Raw genomic sequence first — 25,751 nt, 5'->3', positions numbered from 1 at the left:
GTGCATGCCATTTGGACACACACAACTTTTGGGGCCATTCCCTGAGACTGCATCCCTTTCGTGCTACTTCTCTCCTGCCCTTTTTTTCCCGCCCACCCTTTCCCGCTGCTTCTCTCCCGCCCTTTTTTCCCGCCCACCCTTTCCCGCTCCTTCTCTCCCGCCGTTTTTTCCCGCCCACCCTTTCCCGCTGCTTCTCTCTCTCCCTTTTTTTCCCGCCAACCCTTTCCCGCTGCTTCTCTCCCGCCCTTTTTTCCCGCCCACCCTTTCCCGCTGCTTCTCTCCCGCCCTTTTTTCCCGCCCACCCTTTCTCGCCCATTCTCTCCCGCCATGTTTTCCTGCTGTTTCAGCCCCTCGTCGGCCTATATATAGCCATGTCTTCTCCACTAACAGCACCAGCAACATTTCTCCCTTCATCACTTCTCTCATCCAATAGAACCACAAAATCCTCTGAGCTGAGCTGCCGCTGAGATGGCTCCTCGTCGCCGTAGCAACACGGGCTTCATCGGCGTTCGCCTGCGGCCTGCGGGACATTTCGTGGCTGAAATCACCGCCGGTGGTACGCGTGTGTGGCTCGGCACCTTCTACACGAAGGAGGCTGCTGCCCTCGCATACGACGTTGCGGCTTGGAGGTTTGGCCGGCCGCGCCACGGAATGAACTTCCCGGAGGTCAGGTCTCTGACGGAAGCCCAGAGTCTCTCTACTGAGCCGCTACTTCGCTCACAGGGTGAAGCGCGGCGGTACAGGGCTGGCCAGCGGCGGATTGATACCACCGAGGCGGACGAGCAGTTCATGGCACAGTGGCGCAGAGACCATCCCGGAGACGTCGAGGCAACGCGCGCATTCTGGAAGGAGAAGCAGACGTACAGGAGAGAGAGGGGGGCGGGAAAGCGGCAGAGGAAGGCCGAGGTTGAAGCAGAGTACGCCAAAGGAGAGGCGTCGACATGGGGGGAGGATGATGAACGGTGGTCGTGGAACCTCACAACCACCGCTTCAGAGGACACCCCCAGCGAGGATGAAGATTTCGACTTCTCTGATTAATATGTGTGTGTGTCGAGTCCGTGTGTCTAGCGGGTCATGTGTCGACCCAGTGTTAAGTGCTTTGTTCGTGTGTGGGTGTAGTTCTTTAAATGCTTTGGTTTGTGTGTGGGTCTAGTTCTTTAAGTGTTTTGGTTCCTGTGTGTGGGTGTAGTTTCTTTAAGTGTTTTGGTTCCTGTGTGTGGGTGTAGTTCTTTAACTGTTTCGGTTCATGTGTGGGTCTAGTTCTGTAAGCGCTTTGGTATGTGTGTGAGTCTAGTTATTTAAGTGTTTTGTATCGTGTCTGGGTCTTAAGTTCTTAAGTATATCACTTTTGTGCCCTTATACCGCCCTTATACATATATAGGTTTCCCGCAAAGGGGTTCGCCAAACTAGCAGTAAGAAAGAAATAAACAAATAAAAATGATTGGGATTAACAATTATATGTAGTAAAAAATGTTAAAAAAGGTGGGGCATCATTTGTTGTGCCGACGGCCGAGGTTGTGCCGTGGGCAGCCGTCGGCACAGTAGGAGAAGGGACCCAGTTGTCAGGCTCTGGGCCGACGGCCGCGGTTGCGCCGTGGGCCACTGTCGGCACAGCCTAGACGGCGTCGTGACAGCCTAACGGCTGGGCCCACCTATCAGTGCCTGTGCCGACGGGTGAATCTGTGCCGACGGTGACCTTCGGGATCCATATTTTTGTGCCGACTGCCATCGTTGCGCCGATGGTGACCGTCGGTGTAACATGCAGTGTACCGACGGCCGGCCTGTGCCGACGGTCAACTCCGTCGCCGGTCGACGAGGGCTTCTGTGCCGACGGCCCCGACATTTGGCCGTCGGCACATCGGGTGGCCGTCGGCACATGCCGGCTCTCCCGTAGTGAATTGAAGTGCCGTGTTACTGTCGAATTGTTGTTTCTTATAGAAATAGCCGAAAGTACAAAAGTGTGCCTAAACATAGTAGACTCTGAAACCCATTGATTTATTCTACTTTCTGTTTTGGTGTACAACTTCTCGGCATCATCGACTTGGATAAATTTGCGAGAGCTTTGAGGCTTAGGTGGCCGTGGCTTGTTTGGAAAGATCCCTCTAAGGCGTTGATTGGTGCGGACCACCCTTGTGATGACGCGGATATGAATTTCTTCTATGCGGCTACCACCATAACCATCGGAGATGGGCGCATTGCGAGTTTTTGGCATGCTCCTTGGCTTGATGGTGTGAAGCCTAAGGACATTGCACCATCCATTTTCGCCATCTCTAAACGCAAGAACTTCACCGTCAATAAAGGGCTACACCTTGATTTTTGGATTGATAAGATCGACACCGCCGGGGGCATCTCGACAAACAACATCTCCGAGTTTGTGGATCTATGGTCAAGGGTTCATGAGGTTCGCCTATCCGAGGGCACTACGGATGACATCAAATGGAAGTTCACTAACTCGGGTGTCTACACGGCCGCGTCGGCATACAAGGCCCAATTTGAGGGCATGACCTTTTCCCCTATGCCCCAATTGATGTGGAACAACTGGGCCCCTCCTAAGTGCAAGCTTTTTTGCATGGCTCGTATTGCAAGATCGTGTTTGGACGGCCGACCGGCTCCAAAAGCGTGGATGGCCAAATTGCGGGGTTTGCCAATTATGCATGAGGGAACCCGAGTCCGCAACACACCTCCTCTTCAAATGCCGCTACTCCCGGAGGATTTGGAACTCTTTACTTTCTTGGCTTGGGATCATCTCGGTCGACATCTCTAATTGGCCTAACTTCATGACGGTCGAAGATTGGTGGCTAAGCTTCATCTTCGTCAATGGCACAAGACGGAAATCCTTAGCGTCTCTCATCATGCTCACCTCTTGGGAAATTTGGAACGAGTGCAATGCGAGGGTTTTCCGTAAGGTTTCCACCATGCCGATGGTTGTTGTAGCTAAAATTAAAGGAGAGGCGGCTCTTTGGAGCGCGGCGGGTGCTACACACTTGGGTTCTATCATGCCGCGAGAGTGATCTTTTGTTTTCCGAGTTTGTACTCGGCTTGTAACAAACCATAACTCTTTCTTATTCAATGAATGGGGCAAAGCTTTTGCCCCCTTTCAAAAAAAAAAAAAAGAATGTGAGCTGATCCAGGAAAGACGTCGGTTATACATACATGAAAGTGCTAATCGATTGTTTCTCTTTGGAACAGGTTAGTTAAGTACCAAAAGCTTTGTCAATAACCTCACGCGCGAGGGATTTGTGATTTTCCCTTAGTTCCATGAAACCTTTGGTCTCCATGATAGCTCTGCACCATTCTCCGTTGTGTACCATATACCTAACACAACAATCCTTGAGTTGCTGGCAGTGGTATCGCTCGGCAAAATCAAGAGTAAAAGCCACTGTGTTGACATCTATCAGCTTGCTCAGCTTACTCTCGCAAATAACTTTCAGTCTTTCTATGGCGTAGCGATCAGCCGCGACGAGCAAATGCACCGTCATGTTTGCAGCCTCTTGGGTGCGGTCATCCATGAACGCCGGCAGTGAGTCCTTGTACATGTAATACAACAGGGCTTCAAAAATGTCCTTGATGCTGATACTGCTTCGCCTGCTCTCCATCATGGAGCCGCACAGCTGCGCACGGAAGACCGACGACCGCGCGGCCAGCACGCATCCGTGCACCTTGAACCTCCTGAACCAGCCGATCTTGACGGTCAAGTCTGCTTTCAGGCCGTTCTCAAGGAGGTCCCCGATATTCAGGCACAGTTCGGAGGGTGGGATGACGATGGTGGGGACTTGTCCCAGGCCATCAAATCGATCGGCGGTAATGACCTCGATGTTGCACTTTATCACGAGGCAATCGTCCTTGAGGCAGCCGGAGGCGGCCAGGTCATTTATACTTATGAACTTGGCGAAACCCCATCCCGAACATGGCTTGAAGTCATGCGTGGCGCAGTTGCGTTTGAGCTTCTCCCCCGTCGACGGCAGCGCGGGGTCTTGGAGGCAGAACGAGAAGTTGGCCCTGACCTCGCTGGCGTCTTTCAAGTAGAGGAACACCGAGGTATGCTGTCTGGCGGCTTCCTTGCTGCCGTAGGGGTAGTACTGGATCGCCCAGTTGTGCCCTCCCACACGGAACAGGTTGGACTCGATCATGATATCGTCCCTTTTGATTAGGGAGTGCCCGGCGATCTTGAACAGGTGGACGCCGGTGATGGTCGACAAGCGGTGCGTCGAGGCTGTCACGTTCTCCATGGCCGCCGCCTCCGATCGCGCGTAAGGCTATGATGATTATCTAGGTCTTCTATTGAACGGTCGACATATCTTGCTAGATATATAATGGTGTTATCTTACTGGATATCAGTTCGGATTCGGATGAGTACGACCCCAAATGGCGCCGGTCTCCGTATGCTGATTGCCCATTTTACAAACTTATTACTCACTCCATTCATAATTAGTTTGCCTTTTTACATTTAATCAAATCAAATATTCAAAGAAAAATATTAACATCTACGATGTACAATGTATAATACTCCTTCCACCCATTAAAGGATCATGTCGGAGTGTTATACACTAAAGAGTGTAGACACATCTAAATTTAGACAAAATTTGCAACATCCTTTTATGGACGGAGGTACTATTATAATTGTTATAAAGTTTCATATTATATGTATTTGATATTATTGTTGTTGCTATTTTTTCCTATATTTTTTTTATCAAACTTGATAAAGTTAGACTTTGACTAAATATAGAATGGGAAATTAAATAAAAATAAAGCGATGCCCTCCATCCCGTCTTCTTCATCGTGGTTTGACACTGCAACCGGTGAGGGCGGCGCACATAAGCGAAGCTCACGGTTACCTCGTCTGCGGGAAGCCGACAAGGTTCAAATCAGCTTTTACACAGGACACGCTAGGTAACCTGGTGGCTAAGATGCCGCAGGGAGCCATCTTCGCAGCCAGAGCGCCTCCTCCCATGGGGAGTGCGCATGCGGCGGGGTAGCTAGCCTCCTGGCTAGCCTTGTTGTCTCGGCCTCCCGCTGGGTGATAGCTCCTAAAAATGACATGTTTTCCGATGTGCTTTTATATGGTTTTTATTTAGATTCGTTGGTTTTCGCTTTCTAACTAACAAGCAAAGTTCCAAAATACAATGAACTTTGCATTTCCATGTGTTTTTTTTATATTTTCAGGAAATAGCTGATTTAGGAAGGAAGTAAAGTCATATATGAAGGTTTGGAGGAAATTGGGCAAGTCCTTAATTGAGAAGATTGACATCCCAGGTGGCACACGCTTTAACGATCATTGGTACGGTCACGTGACCGTAGCACCTAGCGTCGTCTCCACCTCTTCAAAAGGAACAACTTTTGTAAAGGCAACATACATAAAAAACATTCGCAGATGCCACAGTTCGTACATAACTATTGAGGAAAATATCCAGAGAAGAAGAACTCATCCTTCGATCTTTGTCGTGATCGTCCTCCTCAAGATCCTCCATTCACCATCATCATCACCAAATAGAGAGAGAGAGAGAGAGAGAGAGAGAGAGAGAGCTTCATCGTTGTAAGAACTAAGGTTGTAAACTCTATTCACATTTGAGACTCTTCAGATTGGATTTGGTTTGATCTTCTTTGTGACTTTCTACGGTAATATGGAGATGAACTTATACCCTATATAAAAGCTAATCAATTTAGGCCATCTCATATTGATTTGGCCACTGTAGATGGCCTAATTTTGCTCACCTTCCTTCAAATGTTTGATGACACGTAGGCCTCTCCACGGTAGTTTTCTTATCTATCCCTGTAACTGCATGGTCGTGATTTTTTTTTTGCATGTTTATTTCATCCGGTGGTTTCCGGTTGCCGGTTACCACGAACGGCTCATGAAAGAGAAGGAAAAGATCTTACCCCACTCTCCACCGCTTTGACTAGACGAATTCTCTGGAAACTCTCGTGCCAGTTTGTCTCCCCTACATCTTCTCGATCTCCACCGCCCCTTCCCCTACATCTTCTCGATTTTCACCGCCCCTAGGTCGCGGGCCTCGAATCTTGAGATCGGAGAGGATACGGTGGCGATGGCGGCGGCATGGGCTCCAGCGACACGAGAAAGGCATCGAGCGGTGGACGCTGGCGGCGGCCGTGGCATGGGTCAGATCCTCCTCCGACGTCCCAGGTTGCATCAAACCGTCGCCATCCTTTTTCTCTCCGCCGATGCCGTTCTCTTCATCTCTCATGGCACCTCCCAATCTTTGATCTGCTTCGTTTGTCTAGAATAGAAGTCAGGCTTCTACTGGACATCTTCCTTTCTTTTTTTTCCTTGGTTTCTTGCAAGTAGATTTATCTTGACTAAGATTGCTGAATTATTTTTGGTTGTGGACCTGCAGGAAACTAAGAGATATGTCCTTTGTCTTGGAACAACATAGCTTGAGCTCTGCATATCTTCAAATGCCCGCCATTTGCCACAAGGACTATCCTCTGCTGCGCCTTTCCTTGGATGTGAGATTCGAGTGACGAGCCACCAGAAGTGAGTACCTCTTTCTCCATGTCATCGCGGTATTTGCTATTCTTTGTTTTTTTTATTTCTCCTATTTGTGTGTAGATTGAATAAGCAAAAGGAGAGGAGGCACCAACAAGATGAGAGGAGGCAGAAGCAAGAGAACCAAATGAAGAAGTTGGAGCTGCAGGATTTAACATTCTTGCTCTTCTATATCAACTAAAATTATTGTTCAACTGAAATTATTGTTATATAAGCAAAAGCAAATTTCTTGTTTTCATTGGTCGGGGAGAAGCTAATGGTTTCATTATATGGTTCACTAATAATGAATCTTTTGTTTCTGATGCAATAGAATCTTCTCATGGTTCTTATACTGTGACAAGTTATATTTTTTGGTAGGCTATTTTCACATGAACAATGACAATACAACATTTCATTTAACTTTCATTTTAAAAAAAGGCAGTAAGGAGAAGATAGAATATGATGCAGCCAAAATTACTCTACAGTGCCACTATTTATTTAGACATTCCCCCTTTTCTAGGATCAGATCCTTGCTTAATAAAAAATGCATTATAAAGTAGACTAAATAGGTTAGAAGACAACTATCAAGTTTGATTTCTATTTTTTGTAGCAACATATATTTTAAATGAAATATATTTGTTAGGAAGCTACCACTAGAGCATTAGTGATTCCGCAAACAAAGATATTTCACTCGAAACTACTGGGTTTCATGCATCCTTTGCATCTCATATTTTCAGACTTAAAATACATCAACCTTTTCTCAGAAGTGATGCCATCATGTAGCTTGCTCATAAGTAGAGTCGGTATACATGTGCCATGGCATAGCTGTAATCATGAACAATAGAAATTATATTGGTTGTCTGATTGTTTTACACTAGAAAATAGAGAATTATTGGAAGAGAAATCTTATTAACTTGGCGGTTTGTTTTGCAAATTACATGTCCTATTTTTGCTTTTGAACATGTAACGTGTGAATTTCTGAATTTCTCAGAGAATGTATATGCAGTTTTCCTTCATATGGATGACCTGAAGTGGCGTTCTGGTGACGACAATAACTGAACTAACAGGAGAAGAGAAGCTACAAGATACAAGATAGATTGACCAAGTGGAGAGTTGAATGCACACTCTAATTTGTATCTTTGTAAGAGAATTACATGTATATAATACAGTTGATCTACATGCGACCTTCACAAACAAGTAGTTCCATTGTGCTGATTCCTACTATATAGCTATGTATGATTTATCTTAGTTGTACTATTCTGTTCGTATGGTGCTTTGTCGAAACTAAGCGGTTTTTGTGGTTAGGTTTTGTTTTATGATGAAGTTGTTGGTGCTACCATAGATGGAACTCCTCATGTTTAGGTGCTGCTATGGTTACCTCTTAGATTCTACTTGACCTATGTTATTTCTATTAAAATGCACATGTTCAGAATTGACCATACAAGGTGAATTGCAGGTTCAAGGTCATACTCAGTGATCCATCTAAAGAAAAGGATGTTCCTGTTTATGTTACTCGGTTCAAAAGCTATGTGCAGAAGCTCAAGACCTGAAGTTGTTTAATGGATACAACCATTGCTTAGTTTCATGTTTGCTTTTAGGGAGTGCAAAACGTACACAGTTACTCTTTTGTTTTCTGTACATTTGCATTCGATGACCTCTGAACGACTTTTTCCGACAGTTTGTTTCGTATTGTCTATTATCCTGCATATCTGTGGTACCCAAATGCATGAAAAGTTTGCTTTTATGTTCGCTCTTTTTATGCTGAGTATCATTGGAAATTAATGGTGCTGGTAGGGTTCAGTTCAGTAAATTTGTGCCTCACGGTTGTGACGTCACAGGTGTTGTCGACTAATTTCACCCAAGTGAGCAAATTACCATTTGTTCTTCCTCGGTTCTTAGTTACCAGCTGTGGTGCTATCGAGTAAATTCACCAGGCTAAGCAAACAAATGGCAGGTTTCAAGATACTGAAGCTACTCTCACCCTCTACCATTTACACTTCAGGTTCTTAGAGGCGGTGACTTTGATTCTACCGTACTTAGCTACAACAAAAATAGTAGTACTGAAAAGACAACATGTGAAAAGATACCATACCTACCGTTGTTATCTCAGTCCATGCTCACTGATGCTTTACTAGCGAACTGGCCGCTTTGCAGCAGGCAAGGAGGCAAACCGCCGCTCCTGCAGCACCATCCGCCCCAGCTTGACAAGGAGCCCACGCTGCCGGTGTCGGCACCTCTACGGCGGAGCGTCATTGCTGCGTCTGATCGGTCCGCCATCACACCCCGCCCCGTGACCACGGCCTTGAACAAGAAGCGATCGAGGGCCTGTCGCCCAGGGAGCTGCTGACCGGCCACTCTCACCGTCTCATGGCGGCTTTCTCCGTCCCCCTCCCGTTCACAGTGTTTTTGCCATTTTGCTTTCCCAAATTGATCACTCTGCTTTTCTTTTCTGTGTTGTCCCATCTCCGTGTCATATACAGTGAAGGGTGTCATCAGACTAATCTGCACACGTGTGCCACATTCGCTACGCCGGTCCATCGGTGATAATCAGCACCTATATTGTTGCCTGGCTGAGCTACTGTCGACGCGGCCCGCCTAGCTAGCCCATTGTTCGTGCTGCGCGTGCACAGATTACTACGCGCCTACACGCCCTGATTGCGTTTTCCCAGGAAAAAGTTCATTTTAAACCTTGAATTTGTAGAGGTTCGGCGGATCAAACCCTGAAATCGAAATCCCTGTCGTTTGCACCTTAAACTTACTAATCCCGGTCTAAATCAAACCCTGAAGCTGTTTGGAGCACCGGGAATGCACCGATTCAGGCTGGGATTACAAGCTACTCTCATTGAGTGGGACCAACTATCATATTCATCTCTCTCCTCTGGTTCCCTTTTTTTATCCCAAGTGCTAATAAGTGCATGGTGGCCAGTTTGTCAAAACGAGCCCTCAATTTGTGTCCGTCCGATCGACTCTCAATGACGCGTCCTGTGCCTGATCGCCCCGACAGCTTCCACCTGAGGGTCCCACGAAACGCTCCCTTTCGTCACTTGCTCCCGCACGCGCATCTATCCCTCCCGTCGATCCCCTTTCTCTCAGCCGCTCGCCTGCGCCAGCCATGGCCCTCGCCGCCGCTTCCGAGGAGCTGCGCCGCCGCCAGTGTTCTAGTCTCTACCGGTGAAGCCCCGAAATCAAGCGCCGCGCTCCGAATTCAAGCATTAGCAAGCTACCCCCAAATCCCTTGCCGCACCAGCCGCTTCCGTCTCTCGCCTCCGGCTTCCCGTGGACGTATCGGGCCTGGTGCTGCTCATCCCCACCCCATGAGGTTGAGCACTACCTCATCGCGGAAGAAGTCCCACGGATCTGGAGGTCTGGTGCTGGAGCGGTCCAAACCAGCAGCCCTAGTGCTGGCCTGCTGGGGACCTATCCGACGACCCAAGCGACTCGTGTTACGTGTAGGTGAGCAACAATCAATCATTAATTTCCAACGCATTCAGTTTCCTTTCCATCTCTGTTAGCGACATACATAAGTGCTGCTCATGCCTTGCTTTTGTTTCGACCGGGGATAAATGGGGATACATCTGGATCACCCCGTCCACATGTTAGTGACTAGTTGAAACAGAGTCGTTGCTGCCCATGCCTGCTTTATTGTTTCAGTTGGCATCAGTGTTAAACAACATAAACATCAGACGCTTGATGCAGTAATTTTCATAGCAAAGGATTTCCACTTCCATTGCATTTGGAACTGAACTGAAATAAAATTGTATTAGAGAATACGAGGAAGGTCACACAGGTGCAGTTCATGGGGTAGTGGTTGACCATGATGAGGAGTTCCCTCGGCAGTCAGAGTGGCTCCGGTCCCACGAATTCTCAATGGGGATACTGAGGCCACTTTCAGAGTTCTGAGCGCATGAACTTGAAGGGCACTGGATGGTCTATGACTGCAATGGTGAATTACATGTACATTTTCGTCTATGCATATTATGCTTTGCTTTCACTTTGGTTTGATAATTTTTGTGGCAATCTAAACCCAGTTTCATAACAGTAGGTTTTTTTCCCTACATGCAATGCTAATTGACGTGAACCTCTTTTTTTTTTTTGCCTAGTAGTAAAATTATGAAGGTGCATCCTTTACTTTAGCTTAAGATAATTTCTCCCAACTTCGGAAATTTGCTCCCTAAGGCCCCGCTTGGGGGGTCTTAGTCACCAACAGTTATAACCGGAGATAAAACGAACCTCGTTCGTTGTGCGATATTTTCCGCGGTAAAACCAAGAGCTAAGGAAAAATAAAGCATCCAACCAAGTAGATTTACTGGCCTCACCGGCAAAATACGGTTACCAGGACAAACGCTGGTATTATGCTAGAATCCGACCAAGGGGAAATACAACATGCCGAAGTTAGCTACCGAAATGAATTAACATTGTTATAATGACATGCTTAAGTTATGTTTTTTAGTCTAGTCAGTTTCCTTTTTTTTGGGAGCAACATGCACATGTTGCTACTTTCGGTTAATTGAGTTGTATTTTCAACATGCCTAAGTTAGCTATCGAAATGAATTAAGTTGGTTTTACCATAACAAAGTTGATTTTCAGTATTTTGGTAAGTTGGTTTGGAAGTTAGACAAGTTTGTTTTTGTCTACACAATTAAGTTTGCGATTTTCCAAATGTATGTTAGGTTCATTAAGTAGACTAAGTTGCTTTGTCACCTTGGTTAGATTGCTTTCCACCATTTCAACTAAGTTGATTACTTATAGTTGCATCTGTAGACTTTTTTCCTTGTTCTTTTCTTCACATTTTGTTGTTGTTTTGTACGAAACCATCTGAAGATTGACAATTCCATTTTCTGTGCAGCTTGGTAGAATCGAGGGTCCCCCGCAAAACTTTTAAGCTAAACAAGCTTTTAGCTAAGCCTCAAATGTATTATATAGACTAAGTTCACTACACTTTTTATTTTAAGTTGCAGTATGATCCATTACTGTGTTCCCTAACTGATCAAAGTTGCCCATACACTTTAATTAAGTTTGCTTAGCTCTACTAGTTAAGTTGCTTATTGAAATATGTTCAGTTGCTGACTATCCATGGAGTATTTTTCGGAGGGGTAGTTTTTGAATGTTCTGTTATTAGTTTGTGTGTTTCCAGTCTGACCCAAGTTGTTTATTCAATTGTACTTAACTTACGTACTAGTGTACTACTACTCTTCAATTAAAGTTGCTCATAAACTTCAATTAAGTTTGGTTACCTTTACTACATAAGTTGCTTAGTACTGAAAATGTGTTAAGTTGCTTACTGAAATGTATTAATTTGTTGAACAACCCTGGAGTGTATTTTTTGGAGGGGATAGTTTTGTAGGTTCTATTATTATGTTGCATACCTTGTTATTGCAATGTTATATACCGCCTTGTGCTAAGTTAGATACCCCGCTATTGCTAAGTTGTATACCACCTATTACTATGTTGCATACCCCGGCATGGCTGCAATTAAAACACCACTAGCAACATGTTGCTTTTTATCCCGAGTTGCATCCATTTACCAACTAGGTTGTAACTGAAACAAAGCAAAATTGTATGCTGAAACAAGAAAACACCAGTGCTTTGATCGAGGTGGAGTTTTTACTCGTGGTGGTGGCTTCCATAAATACAACAATTTTTTTCTTTATACATGTGCTAAGTTGTATTTTTTTGGCGGTATTATTGTTCCATGTAGGAGGTAAGTTGTATTTTTTATACAATAAATTGTTTTCTCACACATTTCATTAGGCACGTTCGTAGATAGTAAATTATTGCTTCACACTTGCGCTAAGTTGTATACCCTAGGGATGATTTTTGGGTCGAGGTGGAGTTGTACCTCGCGGCATCGGATTCCACGAAGACTGCAAATTATTGCTTCAAACATGTGTTAAGTTGTATTCTGAGGGTGCTTTTATTGTTGTCACACATGAGCTAAGTTGCACTTTGCAATGGTAAATTGTCCCCTACAAAATAAGTGTACTACAAAATACAAAAAATAATAATGTAAGCAACTCTTTGTACTAAGTTGCTTTTGCCGCAACACTAAGTTGCTTTTTAAAAAAAAATTTATCGAAACATATGTAAATGATATCTAGTTTCGAAGATCTTGGCGCGAGAGGACCAACGGTGAAAACGGATCACAATTCCGATATACGGTGTATGAGTTATGACTTTTTTTTAAATAGTTACATGTAGTAATGTGCATTTAATGTTCGTCCGTGTGCAAACATTCCATATTTAGAGTGAGGGCTTGATTAGACAAACTAGCCTCCGTTTGCTCCCTAGACGTCCGGGAGCAAACGATGGCTGGTTAGTCGAACCCGGCCATCGCCCGAAAAAGAAAAGATTGACCCGCGGTTTCTATTTGTGGAAATCCAACCTGACATGTCCCTTTAAGCCAAACCTACACGTGCGAGCTAGTGCGTCTAGTTCCCGCCACGTTCTCATCAAGCCTTCACACGCTGGTGCGTCTAAAAGCTACTGTCTCTGCAGTTTTTGTCACGCATTTTCCCAGGCTAAAATCATGAAGCACAAGAGATCACCTCACTTGCAGAACCTCCAAAAACATACCTAATTGATTTCTCTTGCCACTTACTCTGTATGGGTAGTACAAATTGTTAAGATCAAATCCAATGAGTACGTATCAATGTTGTTAAGATCAAATTGTTATGTCTGTATGGGTAGTACAAAGTATAGACGGACATGCCACACGTCAGAATACTTTATTCCCGGGAGCTCCAAGGAACCAGGTGCATCGCGACCGAGCAGACCTGTGCCCTCCTCAAGTTGTGCTTCGCCGCCGCTTCGTCGCTTCCTAAGCCCAAGCTCCACCCCGCGCCAGTCACCACCTCAACCCCGAGCTCCCCTGTTGCGAGCTGCAAGCAGTGCTGCGATGCGGCCCGGGCCGAGCCGTCACGCGGTGGCGTGCTGCTGTCCTCGCACGTCGTTTGCACTATCTGGCTCCTCTCGCGCGCCCCCATGTGCCGACGCAGCTAGTAGATCGTGATTGATTTGGGGTGAATAAAAAGAAAGAAACCAGAGAAGAAGATGAATATGATAGTTGGGCCCTACCGTCAGTGAGAGTAGGTGTAATCCCGGCCGGGATCGGTCGCTCCAAACGGCTTCAGGGTTTGATTTAGATCGGGATTGGTAAGTTTAGGGTGCAAACGACAGGGATTTCGACTTCAGGGTTTGATTCGCCTAACCTCTACAAATTCAGGGTTTGAAATGGACTTTTTCCGTTTTCCCACAACCTAAAACAGAGTATGACTGATTTTAGCCGGTAGCCGTGTCGTCGCTCTGAATCTTCAGATTTACCTGTGTACACCACTTGCTCCCACCGCACAATCTATCTACGAAATGTACAACCACTAAAAAAATGTGCCCCACCAGCGTCGACACCTCGCCTTGCATGGCCACTACCCCGTGAGTGACCGATGTTGTCGCATGTATTCTGCTGCTACAGCTGCGAGTTAAACGCCGTCACACATGTCTAGATGGCTAGCAGTCCTGTAATGTATTACATATGTAAAATCTAATGTAATGGATTGTGAAAATTCCACCACATAGAAGTCTCCCTCTATACGATTGACTGTTTATACTCGGCAGCATAAGCTATTGCTATCACTGATGATAGCCCATCTTCCATCACAATTTATTCATTCACTAACAACGATCCTTTTCCAATAAATGTTGTGCTGACCAAATGGTTCTCATTCAAACTCCACGATCCAATTATTCAGGTTAACCACCTTCCCTACAAATATAGAGCTACGGGCGTGGCGTGCCGCCGCGCCAATGCCTTCTAGTATCATTATATCTGTGTGCAATTTCCCTGTCATGTGTGCGTAAATCTCCTTGGCGTGGGAGATGCAGGAATTGGTGACATGCGATGTGCCTATTACTATTTTCATTCATTTGTGCAAGCTATTGTCATTATTACTACATGATCCAAAGATCTACATAGATGAACACTTGTTGTCTAGCAACTCCGCGACCTCCCATTGATCGTGGATGTTTTTATCAGTTCATGTATTGAAGTAATTGCTAGTCAAAATCCTAATGACTTAAGCATCACTACATTTTGTAGTCAACCCTTTGAATTTGTCAAAACATCCTTTGTGACAAATCGAACTTTATGTATTTCCTAAAGTTTCATTTCTTCATAGGAAGATCAAGTAACATCTTTACTTAATAGCTCCAGTATCAAAATATCTTGCAACTTTAAATGTAACTTAATATAGGTATTGATGACTCTAAGTCATTTCTCGTATTTAGGTCCACCATCGCTTCTTTCTAGTTCGAAGGTATGTCTTTCCGCAAAGAGGCAGAATACATTCTTGAATCCTACCCACTTTAGTAAAACTTTAATTGAGAAGATATGATCACTATCATTTTGTCTCTGCTCTATTCGCAGAGTTTTGATTCCTGAACAACTTCCGTTGTGCCACTCTGACACTTGGAGGTAAGGTTAATTACACTGGTTTTAGCATTACTTTCTTCCACCAACACACTTCACGAGAACCTCTTTCTCGAGAAGGTACAATGTTTAGAAATGCAAACTTTGCACCTTTAGTTTTGCGAAAGAGGTATTGAAAATTCATAATTAATTGAGAATACTTTACAAAGACTTTATTCATCTTAATTTAATTTGTTATCCCGTAACACAAAATTTCCATGAAATTTAGATGGTTCCCTATTTAAATCAGTGTTTGCTATTCTTTTAAATGACGACTCTAATTAATAATAAGGGTAACACCATAAGAGATAATGACCATACAATATTTTAGTAGAGTATGATTGAAATATTTTAAACATATCAACACCTTGATATATTTCAAACATCGGAATTTGTGGAACATCTTTCACAAGTCTTTATGCAGAAAACCACAACTCAAAACTTATATCACTTTAATCAAATCGCAAAGACTCGTTTTTCTTGTTAACTGAACCATTCTTTATTCTTAAATTCCTTGAGCCCGTCAAGTGGTTTTAGATTCATGTTCTATTTAGTAAATACACATATTTACTTAAATCAACAATGAAGTTTGCAAGACAATGATATCCACTATTTGTTGAAAACCAATACATCATTATGTATGATACTCAAACAGTTTTAGTGCACATTCGATTTTACCAGAATGCAGAGTTTTATTCATAAGGCATCACTTACATGTGTCAAAATATTATGCATCTAATTACTTTGGTGTTTCATCGAATCTGAACATACACAATGCCAATATGAATTAAACGGTAGTGTCTTTCGAAAATGATGTCATTATCAAGTTTGGAATTTTTTTACATTTTAGATTTTCATAAATGTTCAATCTATCATCCTCGGGAATATGATAAGAGTAAATCATTCATAACCAAATGTGAACATAAAAGAGTTTATTCATAAGAAGGATAGCTGATTTTCTCCGACACATATGAAAAATTGTCTTTCAAGGTGCAAGGCATGCTAATAAGGTTCACACTCATGGTATTTTCCATCAACTACCTTGCTTGCAGTTAACTACAGGCCCATTCCCCCCACATACAAAACCCTAGCCACGCGCCCCACCATAAAAGCCTATGTGGGGGTCGGCATGCCCCTTGATGGGCTCCCCTCGGAGAGGGGCCCATTAAGGTAGGATTCACCTATTTTAATTAAATATAATATAATTAGATTTTAATTACCTTAATTAATACATAATACCTACTATTTAATCGCCGATGGTCCGAGACACCTCTCGGACCACTCCGAACATCGCGCAGATTCTCCCGGAGTCCTTTCCGGTTCTCTCTACTCTATTCTTCGTGTTTCCAATGAATACAAATCCATATTAAGTTTTGTTGAACCCTTAAGTGTGTTTCCCTACGGTCCGAGAACAACAAAAACATGGTCGAGAAGCCTCTGCGATCAATGATCACCAGGGGGTTCTGTAAAACAATTGCGATCCCGATGCATTCTATGAATACAAAGTCGTTGAACCAGAAACGTTGAGTCCTATTCCCTTTGCTACTTCGATACTAGACTTGTTGAATATGTGATCACCGGTATCATCATACCTAGTTCGATCTCATTACCGACAAGACTATTCAACTCATTCCCGTGTGATTCCAACCTCATGACCTAGTCATGTGTTGCAACTTGGATGTAATATCACCTAGTGGGCCCAAAGTATCTTCCGTCACGCGGATAAACAAATCCCTCTATTGACACATACGCCTCAACCCATCCCTTTAGAATGCCTGAGCAGCACCTTCATAACCACCCTGTTACTATGTGGTCGTTGATGATGCATGTCTAAGCAGCCGTCGGTGACAATAATTAGATATGGTCTCACGGTCTAAGGATTAGGTCTAGTGTAGCAACATGAACATTGTGACTTGATCATTTTGCAATACATATATATTGGGAATATCCACCAATCATTCACCAAATGATATGACTCAATTTTCATTGACGTGTGTATCCATGATCGGGAAACCTCGATCATCGATTGACCTCAATGAACTAGTTTGCAAATACTCACTAGGGACCCTGGTTTGGTTACAATACCACACATGTATCAATGTTTCCAATTAATAAAGTTATAGCATGGCATGAAACTATTATGAACTATTGATATATAAAATAAATATTCTTATTTTCCTCAAGGGCACCATATCCAACAATATTCACACTCACCATTTCCATGAACTAAACCTCTCCATGCCGGAACTCTCATCTGCAGGAATCTCCAAACATTATCGGGTACTTTGTTTTCGTTACTAACTACACTTTATTTATGCTCAATTACTTTTCAACTATTACTTCCTACTCACCACCTCCACCTTCATACTTGTAGTCAACTCACTGGAAAAACATGATAGCTTGGGTGTGGCAGAATTGCAAAACAATAATACTTGCATTCTTACTCCCAATGGGTTCAATATAAAATTCAGAAAATACTTCCGCAAATTTATGTTTTGACGATCATGTGCTCTTGTGATGGCGCGTGAAGCACACGTCCGTTGGGAACCCCAAGAGGAAGGTGTGATGCGTACAACAGCAAGTTTTCCCTCAGTAAGAAACCAAGGTTTATCGAACCAGTAGGAGATGAAGGCCACGTGAAGGTTGTTGGTGAAGGAGTGTAATGCGGCGCAACACCAGGGATTCCGGCGCCAACGTGGAACCTGCACAACACAATCAAAATACTTTGCCCCAACTAAACAGTGAGGTTATCAATCTCACCGGCTTGTTGTAAACAAAGGATTAAACGTATGGTGTGGAGAATGATGTTTGCTTGCAAACAACAACAGAGAACAATGATTGCAGTAGTTTGCATTTCAGATGTAAAAGAATGGACCGGGGTCCACAGTTCACTAGTGGTGTCTCTCCAATAAGATAAATAGCATGTTGGGTGAACAAATTACAGTTGGGCAATTGACAAATAGAGAAGCATATACATATCATGATGACTACTATGAGATTTACTTAGGGCATTACGACAAAGAACATAGACCGCCATCCAGCATGCATCTATGCCTAAAAAGTCCACCTTCGGGTTAGCATCCGCACCCCTTCCAGTATTAAGTTGCAAACAACAGACAATTGCATTAAGTACTGTGCGTAATGTAAACAATACAAATATCCTTAGACAAAGCATTGATGTTTTATCCCTAGTGGCAACATCACATCCACAACCTTAGAACTTTCTGTCACTGTCCCAGATTCAATGGAGGCATGAACCCACTATCGAGCATAAATACTCCCTCTTGGAGTTACAAGTATCAACTTGGCCAGAGCCTCTACTAGCAACGGAGAGCATGCAAGAACATAAATACACATATATGATAGATCAATAATCAACTTGACATAGTATTCCATATTCATCGGATCCCAACAAACACAACATGTAGCATTACAAATAGATGATCCTGATCATGATAGGCAGCTCACAAGATCTAAACATGATAGCATAAGAGGAGAAGACAACCATCTAGCTACTGCTATGGACCCATAGTCCAAGGATGAACTACTCACGCATTAGTCCGGAGGCGGGCATGGTGATGTAGAGCCCTCCGGTGATGATTCCCCTCTCCGGCAGGGTGCCGGAGGCGATCTTCAGTACCCCCCGAGATGGGGTTGACGGCGGCGGCGTCTCAGTAACTTTTCTCGTATCGTGGCTCTCGGTACTAGGTTTTTTGCGACGGAAGGATTATATAGGCGAAGGGGCAGAGTCGGGGGACGCTCGAGGGGCCCACCCCATATGGCGGCGCGGCTATGGGTGGGGCCGCGCCCCCCTATGGTGTGGCCGCCTCGCGTCCCCTCTTCGTCACCTCTTCGGTGTTCTGGAAGGCTCCGTGGAAAATAGGACTGTGGGCTTTTGTTTCGTCCAATTCCGAGAATATTTCATGTGTAGGATTTCTGAAACCAAAAACAGCAGAAAACAGGAACTGGCGCTTCGACATCTTGTTAATACGTTAGTACCGGAAATGCATCAAAATGATGTAAAGTTTATATAAAACATGTGAGTATTGTCATAAAACTAGCATGGAACATAAGAAATTATAGATACGTTTGAGACGTATCAAGCATCCCCAAGCTTAGTTCCTACTCGCCCTCGAGTAGGTAAACGATAACAAGGATAATTTCTGAAGTGACATGCTACTATCATAATCTTGATTAATACTATTGTAAAGCATATGAGATGAATGAAGTGACTCAAAGTAATGGTTTATAGTTTGTTAACAAATAGATAATGACTAAACAACTGAATCATATAGCAAAGACTTTTCATGAATAGTACTTTCAAGACAAGCATCAATAAGTCTTGCATAAAAGTTAACTCATAAAGCAATAGATTCTTAATAGAAGGTTTTGAAGCAACACAAAGTAAGATTTAAATTTCAACAGTTGCTTTCAACTTTCAACATGTATATCTCATGGATAATTGTCAACACAAAGTAATATGATGAGTGCAAATAAGCAAGTATGTAAGAATCAATGCACATAGTTGACACAAGTGTTTGCTTCTAAGATAGAAAGAAGTAGGTAAACTGACTCAACATAAAGTAAAAGAAAGGCCCTTCGCAGAGGGAAGCAGGGATTACTCATGTGCTAGAGCTTTTTATTTTGAAAACATGGAAACAATTGTGTCAACGGTAGTAATAATTCATATATGTTATGCATAAAACCTCCTATAAGTTGCAAGCCTCATGCATCGAATACCAATAGTGCCCGCACCTTGTCCTAATTAGCTCGGACTTCCATGGATTATCATTGCATTACATATGTTTCAACCAAGTGTCACAAAGGGGTACCTCTATGCCACCTGTACAAAGGTCCAAGGAGATAAATCGCATTTGATTTCCTGATTTTGATAGATCTCAACTTGAGGACATCCATACCGGGACAACATAGAAAACAGATAATGGACTCCTCTTTTTAATGCTTTAAGCATTCAACAACAAATAATATTCTCATAAGAGATTGTGAGGATTAATGTCCAAGCTGAAACTTCCACCATTATACATGGCTTTGGTTGGCGGCCCAATGTTCTTCTCTAACAATATGCATACTCAAACCATTTAATCATGAGAAATCTCTCTTACTTCAGACAAGACAAACATGCATAGCAACTCACATGATATTCAACAAAGGTGTGACAAGTTGATGGCGTCCCCAGAAACATGGTTACCGCTCAACAAGCAACTTATAAGAACTAAGATACATAAACGACATATTCTTTACCACAATAGTTTTTTAGGCTACTTTCCCATGAGCTATGTATTGCAAAGACAATGAATGAATTTTTTTAAAGGTAGAACGCAAGCAATTTACTTTGGAATGGCAGAAAAATACCACATAGTAGGTAGTTATGGTGGACACAAATGGCATGGGTTTTGGCTCAAGGTTTTGGATGCACGAGAAGCATTCCCTCTCAGTACAAGGCTTTGGCTAGCAAGGTTGTTTGAAGCAAACACAAGTATGAACCGGTACAGCAAAACTTACATAAGAACATATTGCAAGCATTATAAGACTCTACACTGTCTTCCTTCTTGCTCAAACACTTTTACCAGAAAATATCTAGACCTTAGAGAGACCAATCATGCAAACCAAATTTCAACAAGCTCTACGGTAGTTCTCCACTAATAGGTTTAAACTACATGATGCAAGAGCTTAAACATGATCTATGAGAGATCAAAACAATTGCCAAGTATCAAATTATTCAAGACAATATACCAATTACCACATGAAGCATTTTTGTTTCCAACCAAATAGCAATAAATGAAGCGACTTTCAACTTTCGCCATGAACATTAAAAGTAGAACTAAGAACACCAGTGTTCAATATGAAAAAGCGGAGCGTGTCTCTCTCCCACACAAGGATGTTTAGGATCCGATTTTATTCAGAGAATAAAAATAACAAAACGAAAATAAAAGCACACAGACGCTCCAAGTAAAACACATGTGACGGAATAAAAATATAGTTTCACTAGAGGTGACCTGATAAGTTGTTGATGAAGAAGGTGATGCCTTGGGCATCCCCAAGCTTAGACGCTTGAGTCTTCTTGAAATATGCAGGGATGAACCACGGGGGTATCCCCAAGCTTAGACTTTTCACTCTTCTTGATCATATCATATCATCCTCCTCTCTTGATCCTTGAAAACTTCCTCCACACCAAACTCAAAGCAATCTCATTAGAGGGTTAGTGCATAATAAAAAATTCACATATTCAGCAAGGACACAATCATTACCAACACTTCTGGACACTACCCAAGGCTACTGAAAGTTAATGGAGCAAAGAAATCCACTCAAACACAGTAAAAGAGGCAATGCGGAATAAAAGGCAGAATCTGTCAAAACAGAACAGTCTGTAAAGACGAATTTTTTCGAGGCACTTAACTTGCTCAGATCAGAAAACTCAAAACTAATGAAAGTTGCGTACATATCTGAGGATCACGCATGAATTGTTTCAGGATTTTACGAGTTTCCTACAGAGAGAACAACGCAAATTCGTGACAGCTAAAAATCTGTTTCTGCGCAGAAATCCAAATCTAGTATCAACTTCCTATTAGAGACTTTACTTGGCACAACAATGCAATAAATTAAAGATACAAAGGTATTGCTACAGTAGTAACAAGCACCTTGACTCAAATATAAAACAAAAATTGCAGAAATAAAATAATGGGTTGTCTCCCATAAGCGCTTTTCTTTAACGCCTTTCAGCTAGGCGCAGAAAGTGTAAATCAAGTAACATCAAGAGAAGAAGCATCAACATCATAATTTGTTCTAATAATAGAATCAAAAGGCATCTTCATTCTCTTTCTAGGGAAGTGTTCCATACCTTTCTTAAGAGGGAATTGATACTTAATATTTCCTTCTTTCATATCAATAATAGCACCAACAGTTCGAAGAAAGGGTCTTCCAAAATAATAGGACAAGATGCATTGCATTCAATATCCAAGACAACAAAATCAACGGGGACAAGGTTATTGTTAACCGTAATGTGAACATTATCAATTCTCCCCAAAGGTTTTTTTATAGAATTATCAGCAAGATTAACATCCAAATAACAATATTTCAATGGTGGCAAGTCAAGCATATCATAGAGTTTCTTAGGCATAACAGAAATACTTGCACCAAGATCACATAAAGCATTACAATCAAAATCATTGACTTTCATCTTAATGATGGGCTCCCAGCCATCTTCCAACTTCCTAGGGATAGAAGCTTCAAGTTTTAATTTCTCTTCCCTAGTTTTAATGAGAGCATTTGTAATATGTTTTGTAAAGTCTAAGTTTATAGCACTAGCATTAGGAATTCTAGCAAGTTTTTGTAAGACCTTAATAACTTCAGAAATATGACAACTATCAAAATCAAAACCATTATGATATACAGCATTCTGAAAAATTTCAGCACTTTTATCACAAACAGTTTCAGCAGTTTCAGGCAGTTTTGCACACTTTGTAGTAGAAGTAGAAACATTGCCAACACCAATTATTTTATCATTGATAGTAGGAGGTTTAGCAACATGTGAAGCATCAATATTACTAGTGGTGGTAATAGTCCAAACTTTAGCTACATTATTCTCTTTAGCAAGTTTTTCTTCTCTTTCCCACCTAGCATGCAATTCAGCCATCATTCTAATATTATCATTAATTCGAACTTGGATAGCGTTTGCTGTAGCAAATGACTTAATATCTTTATCTTCATTAGGCATAACTTTCAATTTTAAAAGATCAACATCAGCAACAAGACTATCAACCTTAGAAGCAAGAACATCAATTTTAGCAAGCTTTTCTTCAACAGATTATTAAAAGCAGTTTGTGTACTAATAAATTCTTTAAGCATGACTTCAAGAACAGATGATGCACTCCTACTATTGTTGTAAGAATTACCATAAGAATTACCATAACCATTACCATTATTAGAAGGATATGGCCTATAGTTATTGTTACCAAAATTATTCCTATAAGCATTATTGTTGAAATTATTATTTTTAATAAAATTTACATCAACATGCTCTTCTTGAGCAACCAATGAAGCTAAAGGAACATTATTAGGATCAACATGAGATCTACCATTAACAAGCATAGACATAATAACATCAATCTTATCACTCAAAGAAGAGGTTTCTTCAACAGAATTTACCTTCTTACCTTGAGGAGTTCTTTCAGTGTGCCATTCAGAGTAGTTGATCGTCATATCATCAAGAAGTTTTGTTGCAGCACCCAAAGTGATGGACATAAAAGTACCTCCAGCAGCTGAATCCAATAGGTGCCTTGAAGAAAAATTCAGTCCTGCATAAAAGGTTTGGATGATCATCCAAGTAGTTAGTCCATGGGTAGGGCAATTCTTTACCAAAGATTTCATTCTTTCCCATGCTTGGGCAACATGTTCATTATCCAATTGCTTAAAATTCATAATGCTACTTCTCAAAGATATAATCTTAGCAGGAGGATAATATTTTCCAATAAAAGCATCTTTACATTTAGTCCATGAATCAATACTATTTTTAGGCAAAGATAGCAACCAATCTTTAGCTCTTCCTCTTAAGGAGAAAGGAAACAACTTCAGTTTTATAATATCCCCATCTATATCCTTATACTTTTGCATTTCACAAAGCTCAACAAAGTTATTAAGATGGGCAGCAGCATCATCAGTACTAACACCAGAAAATTTCTCTCTCATAACAAGATTTATTAAAGTAGGTTTAATTTCATAAAATTCTGCTGTAGTAGCAGGTGGAGCAATAGGAGTGCATATAAAATCATTATTATTTGTGCTAGTGAAATCACACAACTTAGTGTTCTCAGGAGTATTCATTTTAGCAGTAATAAAAAAATAAACTAAGCAAAACGAATTAAATAAAGTAAAACAAGTAACTAATTTTTTTGTGTTTTTATATAAAGAAATCAAACAAGACAGAAAACAAAATAAAACAAGACAATAAACAAAGTAAAGAGATTGGATGTGAGAGACTCCCCTTGCAGCGTGTCTTGATCTCCCCGGTAACGGCGCCAGAAAAATGCTTGATGGCGCGTGAAGCACACGTCCGGTGGGAACCCCAAGAGCAAGGTGTGATGCGTACAGCAGCAAGTTTTCCCTCAGTAAGAAACCAAGGTTTATCGAACCAGTAGGAGATGAAGGCCACGTGAAGGTTGTTGGTGAAGGAGTGTAGTGCGGTGCAACACCAGGGATTCCGGCGCCAAGGTGGAACCTGCACAACACAATCAAAATACTTTGCCCTAACTTAACAGTGAGGTTGTCAATCTCACTGGCTTGCTGTAAACAAAGGATTAAACGTATGGTGTGGAGAATGATGTTTGCTTGCAAAGAACAATAGAGAACAATGATTGCAGTAGGTTGTATTTCATATGTAAAAGAATGGACCGGGGTCCACAGTTCACTAGTGGTGTCTCTCCAATAAGATAAATAGCATGTTGGGTGAACAAATTACAGTTGGGAAATTGACAAATAGAGAAGCATATACATATCATGATGACTACTATGAGATTTACTTAGGGCATTACGACAAAGAACATAGACCGCCATCCAGCATGCATCTATGCCTAAAAAGTCCACCTTCGGGTTACACTACAAGAAAAGTTCTGATAGACAACGTCTCAAAATCGTCCGCTAAGGGGTATTTTTCGTCGCCTATGGGTCTAACCCGACGATATGGGTTCTGTTGTCGAAACTGCGTCAGGCAAAGTCCTACGACGATTTTTTCGGTCCGTCGCGCTTGGGCGCCCTTCCGCCACGGAAAATCGGACCGTTGCAGAAGTGTTTCCGGGAGCCCGTTGACTGCTGACGTGATGCAAACTGACACGTGGCAGACGCCGTTAACTGGCAGTTAACGGCGTTAACCGGTGAAACCCCGTGGTAGATGGTAGGCCCACACGAGGCCTGCCACGTCTTAAGCGGGCCGGCCCATTAAGTTTGCGGGCCGGGCCAGCTGACTTAGTTTGACCGGTCAACTATATAGCTAGGCTGGTCCATTAGTTACGTGGGCCGGGCCTAACCTCTAAGGTTGACTGGTCAAAACATTAATGGTCCGGCCCACTAAGCATGTGGGCCGGGCCGAATGCACTCGTTTGACCGGTCAACAGGCAAAAGGGCAAGCCCACAAGACATGCGGGACCCACTTTCCTGTTATCGGGCCGGCCCATTTACCAAGTGGGGTCCACCTTAAAGCAAATGGCCGGCCCAAGAAGATATTGGGCCGGCCCAATTAGCATGTGGGTCCTACTTTCCTGTTATCGGGCCGGCCCATTTAGTACGTGGGGTCCACATTAGATCAAATGGGCTGGCCCAACAAGCAAGTGGGCCGGGCCAAAAGCACAGGTGGGTCCCACTTTCCTGTTAAAGGGCCGGCCCATTTAGTACGAGGGGTCCACCATATAGCAAGTGGGCCGGGCCAACAAGATAGTGGGCTGGGCCAAAACCACAGGTGGGTCCCACTTTCCAGTTTAAGGGCCGGCCCTTTTAGTATGTGGGGTCCACCATATAGCAAATGGGCCGGCCCAACAAGATAGTGGGCCGGGCCAAAAGCACAGGTGGGTCCCACTTTCCTGTTAAAGGGCCGACCCATTTAGTATGTGGGGTCCACCATATAGCAAGTGGGCCGGGCCAAAAACACAGGTGGGTCCCACTTTCTTGTTAAAGGGCCGGCCCATTTAGTATGTGGGGTCCACCATATAGCAAGTGGGCCGGCCCAACATGCTAGTGGGCCGGGCCAAAAACACAGGTGGGTCCCACTTTCCTGTTAAAGGGCCGGCCCATTTAGTA

General features: G+C 42.9%; 1 protein-coding gene and 1 long non-coding RNA gene across 2 annotated transcripts; one reads left to right on the top strand and one right to left on the bottom strand.

Moving 5' to 3' along the window:
• Nucleotides 1–3,194: 3,194 nt before the first annotated feature.
• On the bottom strand, nt 3,195–4,229 carry LOC127310647 (BTB/POZ and MATH domain-containing protein 2-like). The gene has a single exon (XM_051341300.1). It carries the CDS (start codon nt 4,227–4,229, stop codon nt 3,195–3,197), a length of 1,035 nt encoding a protein of 344 aa, XP_051197260.1.
• Nucleotides 4,230–9,436: 5,207 nt separating this feature from the next.
• On the top strand, nt 9,437–11,704 carry LOC127308457 (uncharacterized). Its single transcript, XR_011746600.1, has 2 exons — nt 9,437–9,937; nt 11,331–11,704. It is a non-coding gene; the product is annotated as an uncharacterized lncRNA (long non-coding RNA).
• The last annotated feature ends 14,047 nt before the right edge of the window (nt 11,705–25,751 follow it).

This window comes from Lolium perenne, chromosome 6 (assembly GCF_019359855.2).
Source record: "Lolium perenne isolate Kyuss_39 chromosome 6, Kyuss_2.0, whole genome shotgun sequence".
NCBI classification, from domain to species: domain Eukaryota; kingdom Viridiplantae; phylum Streptophyta; class Magnoliopsida; order Poales; family Poaceae; genus Lolium; species Lolium perenne.
Note: the sequence above shows the minus strand (reverse complement) of the source record. Positions and strands in the feature narration are given on the sequence as shown.

Bases quoted from the DNA above. Each gene is read 5' to 3' on its own strand.
- LOC127310647 (XM_051341300.1), bottom strand. From the start codon at position 4,229: ATGGAGAACGTGACAGCCTCGACGCACCGCTTGTCGACCATCACCGGC.